The following is a 10,000-nucleotide window of genomic DNA, read 5'->3' on the forward strand; positions in this document are numbered from 1 at the left end:
CTGAGAATGTAAGTCATTTGCTGTGTTTCAAGGCTTCTCAAAATTATTTTTTTTTTGTTGTCATTTTCCAACATCTCAGCCTATGTAGCACTAACTTCAGTTATCAGTATTCTGACGATATTTACAGTTGGATATTGCATATGGATGTGAGAAGAAAAGAAATAGTGTTCCTAGTGCATTTCTACATGTGTGAAATGAATGTCCCACACTGGGATTACTGCAGCTGAAGAAGACTTGAAGAAGAATGTCTATTCACATTTTTCTACCAGCCATTGATAAGTTGATTACATTTCTAACATGTTGTATTAAAAAAAATATAGGCTAGATTAGAAAATAACTCTTTGTTTGTGCTGTAAAGTGGTTAGAAGAAATTAAATCGGAATCGGCTAAAATCGGTATCGGCCGGTCAAACTCGATGAAAAATCGGAAATCGGAATCGGCCAAAAACTTGCAATCGGTGCATCTCTACTATCAATGTCCATTTAACTATCTAATGTCCCTTAAACTGTTTATCAACATCCACCTATGTCTGTGTCTAATTAAATTTCTACTTAGTAACCTCCATAGCAAGCAACCCTAAAAATACATTACTTATAACAACATACTGTAAATTACACCACATGTAAATCCCCATTCTCTCTTTTTTTGCATCATCTGTTTTAACTATCAATGATATTTTACATTTTGTTTTTTGGCATTTTCATACACAATGGCAATTGGCAATTCTTTGGAATTGCATTTCTAGTTATTATTGTTATTATTATTATTATTATTATTATATTTTGAGTGATAGTTTGTGTGGGGGCCAGAAACTTCAACAAAGTCAAATTGCACAAGGCCCTTTCAACCCAACTTCAGCTCCCTGTGGCATCCTTCCTCTTCAGGTCATTGGCTTCAAATAAGTAGGCCAGTAAATGCCTCATCTTTTATCAGTGCACCTTGAATATAGCAGACCAGTCACGCTGGAAACTGGGTGTTCTTCCAAAACATTTTTATCGACCTCCAACAGAGACCCCGGTGGAGATATACAGCCCCCGTTTTAATAGTCTCTCTCAACTGAGGCATTAGAAAGTTGACCAAGAAAGGTTGAAGGGAGAAGAGAAGAATAAATCAACCATCACCTGGAGCCATTAATGTCGTCCCGATGCAACCTTGACCTTTTTCCTCTTCAGTCTTAATTATAGACAGTTGCTTTCTCTCCCTCATTGACTGTCTCTCTGTTGTGACAAGCTGGGAGGAGGTCTTGCCCTTCACTCATAATCCATTAACCTACAAAAGGCACGTAATGGTGAGCATGTGTCCTGGGTCTTCAGTGCACAGTGCGCTGCATTGATTGGCAGTGATGATTAAGTCATCTAACAGGTTCGTACATTACCTGCCCTCCCCAAATCTATGTCTCTTTCTCTCATCTCTTTGTCCCTTGTCTTTTATTCTTTCCACCCCTTCATCTTCATTGTTGCTGTGCTTGACTACCTTGCTGGATGGTTAACTCCTGAGGGGAGCTATGGCGATGGCGGGCTCCTCTTCCCCTGATTAGACCACCTCAGACGACCCGGCTGCGGTTGTTTATCGCGTCCTTTCACCTTTTGGGGCTAAATCTGGCGCGCTGCGGCCGAGGCGGAGGCAGCGGCCATTGCTTCTCCCTAATGATGAACACCTTCACTCCGGCTCCGACAGTAATTGCCCTCGTCCCGTCTCCCCCCAGCGCACGGCAAACTAACCTGTGCTAACAGGATTTATCAGGCCATCTGCTGTGGACCAAGGATCCAGCTGCCTTTTGCCCTCCGCCAGACACGGACACCCCCCCCCCACCACCACCACCACCAACACCACAAACACCACAACCACCAGCCCCTCCTCCCATCTTGGACTTCCTGGTGCTTATCTCCCCCAGCTGTGGCTGTATCACACTTGACACCACTCACACACACACACACACACTCACACACACACTCACACACACACACACACACACTCACACACACACACACAAATGCACAGTCGCAGGCCTGCGTGTGATGTTAAAGCACCAGCCTGAGTAGAAAGGTTAAGACCACTAGAATCCACCTCTGAAAGAGATTAGAGATGGTGGCAGCCTTGTCTAGCTGGATGAGTGGATCTGAGAATCAGATGCTTGATTGAGCGTGAATCCCAGAAGAGTGGTTTCTGTAGAATGATGTCGCAGGGAATGTGACCGTTTGAGAGTGACTATCTAGGCACTTATCTATAGTTCAGCCCAGTATAACCAGATGTGTAAAAAGCTGAAATGTAAAAAGTACAAACACGCTGCTCACTTTTATTTATTTTCAGAGACAGCTACTTTTGGTAGCAAATGAGTCAGTGTTTATGGTATAATGTACGTGAAGGACATAAAAACACATCTGTTGTTTCCATTAGCTGTTCAGACTATGCACTCAGTAGGTCTAGTCTGGTGTTGGGACGGACCACTCCAGACAAATGTAAAAAAAACCCCAGAAATTATCCCCAAAAAAACAGCAGTTACCAAATTACCAGGTTTTTGTCTCTCTGGTTGTTGGTGATTGCATGTTTTTCTGCACCCTTTTTAGGTAGTAAAGTGAAGGAATTTAGATCGCTAGTCCTGACTTTGATTCGTCTCTTCCTCATCCGTAGCAGCTCCCGATGAGTAATTCTACTATTTATGTATCAATTAGTCATCTGTGAAGAAGATTTGCATCTTCAAAGTGATCTGTATTTAAGATGCACCAAAAGGAATGCGATAATGAGCATAATTCTGAATCATTAAGTTATAGACCACATGTCCCTTGCTTAGAGATTTCTGCCCAGGTGTTTTAATGTCTTCCCATTCAATTATGCCATGTGTTAGTCCTTAATGTGGTGTCATTAGCAAGGATGTTGCCAGATCTGCTCATTTTCACCCTCTCCCACTGAGGATGGTATGATTAGGTCAACCTGTCACACACCACGCTCGAGCGCTCATGATTCAGTACGTGTGGCCTGCTTTTTTTTTTGTATGTAGGCCAAACGTGACCACAAATACGCTGCCGCTAACTGGAATCTCATTAATTTCAACCCTATGAGTGTGTTCTTCCGCAGCTCTGTCGAGCAGCAAGAAATGCAAATGATCTGCGTGCCGCCGAGAGATTGAGGCGAACTGTAATGCCCAGATCCATTTTCGCAGGCTCATTTTCCGTGACTTCTGTGACTTGTTTTTGCTTAAAAGCTTAAAAATCCAAAAGCCGAGTGGCACAATGTCACCCGGAAGGGTAGTTCTCTTCCCGGCTCAGAGAACACCTGAGAGCTACACACACACACACACACACACACACATTTCTACTCACACTCACACACGCATACACACACACACATACACACACACACACACACACACACACACACACACGCACACACACACACAGGAGTGTGGGTGACAGATGCTGCCATGTGAGTACACTTAATGGAAGAGTTCCCCCTCCACCTCCCTCATGGCTCCCCATCCTCCCTTTAGCCAGCAATCTTCCAAATGGAATCTATTTTCTATGCCTAATTTGCCAAATGTTGCATCTCGGCAGGCCTGACAAGGAGATTGTGAACTTGACGTGGGTGTCAAATGACGGGGCTTCTCTATGCACTTGTCCTGAGGGGAGAGGATACTGTTTCCCTCAACTTCTTTAATTAAAGCCAGCCTTGGAGAGAGGAGCCTATGTTATTGTGCTTCTTTCTGGGAATGTATTGCTGTGCTTGTGAGAAGTCTTCATGTATATACAGTACTCCTGAATTCCCAGTTAATAAGTGTTCACATCATACTGACTGATGATCCAGGCCCAGTAGAAAGCCTCCTGTTCATGCACTGTATTGCCTGTCTGACCAGTAGAGGACCATAAACATTTAATCACCCATGAGAAAGTTAATACTGTTGGCTTTTGTAGTACCAGGTTATTCATGGTGTCTTTATCTGTCGTTATGATGCAGTCTTTCTTCTTGTCCTCCATGCTGAGTTTCTCCCCATCCCTCTCTCTCCCTCCTTCTCTCTCCCTCCCTCTCTCGCTCATCTTCTCCTTCTCTCTCTCATTTTCTCCTTCTTTCTCTCTCTCTCTCTCTCTCTCTATCTCTCTTTATCTATCCTTACCCCTCTCTTCTCTCACTCTGTCTTGGCGTTAGTGGTTAGTTGGAGTACACACTCAGTGCTTCTCTTGTCAAAAGGGATTTGTCAGAGACCTCGCTAGTCATCCATGCTGGCTGACTCCGGGTACATCTTTGGCCCACCTTGTGCCAGACTCCCTGACTTGAGTGTCCAAGCCCAGCTTGGCATAGTCCCGCAGGGTGGCATCTCCGTGGTGCCATGTTCTGTATGCGTAGTGCATGTGTCCATATGGTACAGTAGCACCCCACTTACTGGGCAATCTCTTGTGTGGGTGTTTTGTGACTGCTAAAGCTGCAAAGCAAAGTGTACCTGTCGAGGCAGTAATTTGTGTGTGTGTGTGTGTGTGTGAAAAGAAAGATCTGCCAAGAGCAGTAGTGAAAATGCAGTACAGAGGTAAACATCTTTTTTTTTCTCTCTCTCTCTCTACCTCCCCTTCTCCCGTGGAGGAGTGCTTCCGTGTTGCAATAACGGTATAATGAGCTGTTGTAAATGCTCTCCGAGTCTTGGCTAAATACGAGCGTCCTTCCCCGCGCTGACATTTAAGGTGGCGCTCGGATGAGTCACGGCGCGCGCCGCCTTGCCTCTGTGTGCGCTTTGTCATTATCGTCGGATAAATGGGCACCGTGGCTTTTTGGCTCTGATGTTACAACTCCTAAGTGAAGATGTTTTCATTCTATCACTAGGGTTTTTCCTCCGTAGTCTACTTGTTATTCCCCACAGTCTACTTGCAAAGTGTTTGTCACCAATTTTTTTTTAATTTTTTTTTGCCATTTGGAACAAAGGCAGATGTGATGCACTGTTCTAATTGTATAGGAGCCAGAGTTGTGTATGCATCAATTCACCTGGTTTGAAAAATGCACTCTCTTTCTGTCACCTGTCTCTCTTTTAGACAAAGAGAGGAAATTAAATTTATTTTGAGTGCCTAGAATGTTGATTCACGCTGCGTCGCCGACCTTTAAAATGTGCCTGGAAGATTATTCCTGGAGAATTTGTTTTATATCCTTTGTTATGAAATGTGTGTCTGCTAGGAGTAATCAAAGAAAAAGACATCACATGAATGGGTCAGACAGGCCATAGTATTTTTAAGCTGGTTGGTCAGGGCCATTGTCTCGCCTGATTACGTTCTTTATTTGTCCTGACAAAGGGGTACGTTTGAGGTAGCAAATCAAGACCTTTACTCATTCCAACGTGTTTATTTTTAAAAATATGCCTCCCCTTGTAGATAAAGAAATAATTCATTTGCAATTACGGAGGGGAGAAGTGATCGCTTCTGCGCTATGATCTGTTTCCAGAAATATCTGCGCTAATGAGCATGCCCAAATTGGATTAAGTTGGCTTTAATGCACGGGGAGTTTGTCATTTGATTCCACAGACGAGGAAAGCGTAACCTCTGATTGTGTGTGTGTGTGTGTGTGTGTGTGTGTGTCTGTGTGTGTCTGTGTGTGTGTGTGTGTGTGTGTGTGTGTGTGTGTGTGTGTGTGTGTGTGTGTGTGTGTGTGTGTGTGTGTGTGTGTGTGTGTGTTCTGAGGATGCCATGGCCTAATTTGCAGATGCTCACGCTTCCACCCCCACCCCCACCCCCCAATCAATCATTGATAAATGGTCTCAGCGAATTTATTCCCCACACCTGTGGGCTACGAATGTAAACCCCCCCCCACTCCACTCCCCCCCCCCCCCTCCCACACCTCCACTCCTCCACCCCGAGATGAAAATGAAATGTACGGCTCAAATGGAAATGAAACGCTCGTCTCGCCATCAAGCCTAGTGTGAAATGGAAGATCTGGAGCGGAAGCCTTCCACCAACGCCGCCACCGCCACCTCGACCGACCCCGACCGCAGCCTCGGCCGCTCAGCCAAGCGCAGTTCCCCGACAAACCACACCCACGCCACACCAAAAAAAGAAAAACAAGTATATATATATATATATATATATATATATTTTTTTTTTTTAAAGCGAAGAGGGAATAATATTGAAAGTGGAGTGAGTTGGAAGAAGCGTGAAATCCCATTCGGGCTCCAGGTCAGTGCTGGTGAGACCCAGTTATGTATGCGGCCGGGGTGTTATTAAATATCTCAGAGTGAACGAGCGAAGCCCCCCTACCCCGTCACCTGCCACCGCCGCCACCGCCGCTGCTGTGGCCACATGGGGAATATTGATCGTGGGGCCCCTGACAGGAAGAGAAATTCGACAGACAAGCTTTTGCATTAGAGAGTAGATTGGAGCTGACCGTGAGCACCTGCTGCCTGTCTGCAGTGTGTGTGTGTGTGTGTGAGTGTGTGAGTGTGTGAGTGTGTGAGTGTGTGAGTGTGTGTGTGTGTGTGTGTGTGTGTGTGTGTGTGTGTGTGTGTGTGTGTGTGTGTGTGTGTGTGTGTGTGTGTGTGCGTGCGTGCGTGCGTGTGTGTATGAGAGAGAGAGAGAGAGAGAGAGAGAGAGAGAGAGACAGAGATGTATTTATACGAGTGGAGTTTGACTGTGAGTGAGAGTTGGCTGGACTGTGTGGAAGTGTGTATGTGCCCCACTGTGCTTATGACAGGGTGTGTAAGAGAATGTCTGGTATCTGTCTGTGTGTGTGTGTGTGTGTGTGTGTGTGTGTGTGTGTGGTGGGACAGGCAGCCCTCCTTCTTGTCCGTCCTCGGCTCGGCAGGTCTGCAGGTTGATGGCGGAAGAGCAGCTCTTTAATGCAGCCGTGTGTGTTTGATCTGTCCCCAGGGGCGTCCACATTCATCCGTATTCATCCATCTCTCCATCCCTCCATCCCTGCACTCTTTCATCTCTGCCCTTTGATCAGGTGCTGAGATTGACAGCTGTGCACTGAATTATATGGCAGAAAACCAAAAGTGTCTCCATCTACCACTAGAAAAAGCTCAACCACCACACTATTAGGGGTGCAACTCCAACCTGCCTCCATGCTGCAGTGGAGTTACTCCAGAGTGGAGCTCCTCCTCAACTACTTGGACTGTCAGGCCCTCCATCTTTGTCTTCTTTCCCGTCTTTAGCCTTGAGTTAAGCGTCTATTGTGTCTGATTTATCTGGCTGGGAGAGAGAGACACTTGGATACGGTGTGAGGGTGAGCGAGATGTTTATTCAGAGGCTTTTAAGTGGCGGAGTTGATGCCACCCTCGGCCCCCGATGGTTAATATGCCCGAGACCTTCCCCGCGTTCCCCCGGTGGACGTAGACGGGCGGGCGGACGGGCATCGGTGGCGCCGATCTCTCTCAGCGGCGGAGGATCGCGGCCGTCTGGCTGGCGAGCAAGGTCCTCCGCAGCTCATTTACGCCGCGCAGCGCTCAGTGCCTCGCTTTTCGCCCGGAGCGTAGATGAGTCAAACTCTAGGGAGTCATTGTGTGTGTGTGTGTGTGTGTGTGTGTGTGTGTGTGTGTGTGTGTGTGTGTGTGTGTGTGTGTGTGTGTGTGTGTGTGTGTGTGTGTGTGTGTGTGTGTGTGTGTGTGTGTGTGTGTGTGTGTGTGTGTGTGTGTGTGTGTGTGTGTGTGTGTGGGGCATCTCTCTTCATCTCCCTCTTTGCTCCCCCTACCTCCTTTCCTATCTTTGTTCTTTTCCACTTCTGTCTTCCTCCCTCTCTACCTCCCCCCTCCACCTCTTTGTCCTTCTCCTCCTCTTCCTCCTGCTTCTCCTCCTCTTCCTCTCTTCCTCTATCTTTCTCCTCTTCTCCTTTGCCTCTCCCCCACCTCCTTTTTGTGCTCTACCACCTCCTCCTCCTCCTCCTCCTCCTCCTCGTCCCTGTTTTGCGTTCTCAATCTCCGTGACGCAGCATCCGACTCCCTGGCGTCTGTCTGGCAAACAGCGGTGCTCAAACAGTGCAGGAATCCATTTAGGGGCCCTCTAATGCTGTGTGGAGAGAGGGCTGGGGAGTTATGGCGCAGCACAGACGTGGTGTGTCTCATCCTCACTCACTGTTAAAGAGATGCTTAATCACGGGGTCCTTACGTTGCGTTCGACACATTGTGTGTGTGTGCGTGTGTGTCTGTGTGTCTGTGTGTGTCTGTGTCTGTGTCTGAACATTACCTAAGGGTGCATGCAGATGCTTGTGTTTTTGTGTGTGTTTGAGTTTGAGTTTGTGTGTGTGTGTGTGTGTGTGTGTGTGTGTGTGTGTGTGTGTTTGTTTACATTTATGTGCGTGTGTGTGTATGTGTGGCAGTGCATTTTGTGTGTGTAACACACAGGGTTCCTGAGGAGTTGTTGTTGTTGTTGTTGTTGCCTCACCAATGAGCACAGTGTTTTTGGTTTGGTAGGCAAGGACACACAGGTTTGATACTCAGAGAACTCGGGCCAGGGAGCTCACTACATTTCTATCTGCTCTCAGAATACATGTACTTGAGTTTGTGTGTGTGTGTGTGTGGGTGTTGCAGCATTTCAGCCTTGACTTTCAAAATCGGTTCTAATGAAGTGATGCGGTCCGTTTTGTGTTCTTACAGGTGTACATCAGGATCCTGGACAACGAGTGGAACGTCTACCGACGCTACACTGAGTTCCGTGAGCTGCACAACCATCTCCGAACGCAGTTTCCCCAAGTGGACACCTTCAACTTCCCTCCCAAGAAAGCCATAGGAAACAAGGTAAGTCTACGAGGGGGAAAAGAATGTTTTCTGTATTTTCAGTATTTCTGTTGTTTTTTTTAGCATTATTATTATATTTGGGGAACTGGCTTTATTTGACTATGCGATGCAGTATGCTTTCCCACACACACTCAGGCCTTGTGGCTCTCAGAGCTGTTTTACCTGCGTGGATCTCTGAACAGGTTTGTCTATTCAGCAGTGCTTTGCCTCGGTGCGTTTTCTCGAGAGGGGAAATGTATTCGGAATAAATAAATAAAAATCAGTCCGGTGTTGTGCCGGAAGGCAGAGACGGGGTCTTGGCCAGTTACCTCAGAAGAGAGAGATGGGTGAAAAAAAATACCTTTTTCACCTGATGCCTTGCTCTCTCTCTCTCTTTCTCTCTCTCTCTCTCTCTCTCTCTCTCTCTCTCTCTCTCTCCTATCACTCTCTTTTTCACACACATACAGACACACACACACACACTCGCACACACACCGTCCTACATACACAGAAAAACTCTCACATTCCCCCCTTTCCCGCTCACACATTCAATAGAAAAGCTGCCTTTTCTCCTGCCTAGGCTGTTTCTTTGGCTTTTGGCTGTTCGAAAAGCCCAAAGATGACTGGAGCCTGTGGATGGTAAAGCAAAAAAAAAAAAAAAAAACAGCAGCAGCAAAAAAAAAAAGTCCACCTGTGAAATGGGATTTATTGATGTAAAGTGAAGTGTTTGAGGAGGTTTCTCGGTGGCAGGGGCAGGAGTCGGAAAAAGCCGTCGCTGGTTTGGCAGAACGGTGCCCCAGGTCGCCTGCTCCAGCCTACTGAGAACTGACAAAAAAACCCCAAGTGGGAGCGGGCTACTGTACTGTACTTGGAAACTTTCTTCAGTCAAGCTACACACACACACACACACACACACACACACACACACACAAACACACACACACTCCTGCTGCCACATCAACCTGGGCAAAAGCAGAAGCGGTTCTCCCCAGCCGCTGCCTCCCCAGTGTGCCAGACAGCAGACGCACCTGTTCCAGAAAAACACCAATCTCAAATCCGCGCCGGGGGAGCCGGTCCTCTGCCGTCCCTCTCCGTCCAGCGGGCCTCCTGTCCCTGCCCGCGCAGCCGCGTTTTGGAGAGGGCGGCTGGAGAGCCGGAGAGTTTGGCGGGGTGATTAAGTTGGTCCCAGGCCGCTGGAGACGCGTGCGCGTGCGTGTCCGCCTACCTGTGCCCCGTCTGCGGCGCTTTCATGTGCCTCTTCTTCCCCTCTCTCCGTCGCGCTCTTCTTCATCCTCCCATCACAACTCTGGGGCTCCAGGGCTC

General features: G+C 47.4%; 1 protein-coding gene across 1 annotated transcript in view; it reads left to right on the forward strand.

Annotated features, from left to right (window-relative positions):
- Nucleotides 1–10,000, forward strand: part of snx29 (sorting nexin 29) — a 114,151-nt gene that overhangs the window by 81,607 nt on the left and 22,544 nt on the right. The window contains exon 19 of the mRNA XM_062525873.1: nucleotides 8,558–8,698. Coding sequence (XP_062381857.1) covers nucleotides 8,558–8,698 — 141 coding nt within the window. The remainder of the gene's footprint in view (nucleotides 1–8,557; nucleotides 8,699–10,000) is intronic.

The sequence above is a fragment of the Sardina pilchardus genome, chromosome 22 (assembly GCF_963854185.1).
Source record: "Sardina pilchardus chromosome 22, fSarPil1.1, whole genome shotgun sequence".
NCBI classification, from domain to species: domain Eukaryota; kingdom Metazoa; phylum Chordata; class Actinopteri; order Clupeiformes; family Clupeidae; genus Sardina; species Sardina pilchardus.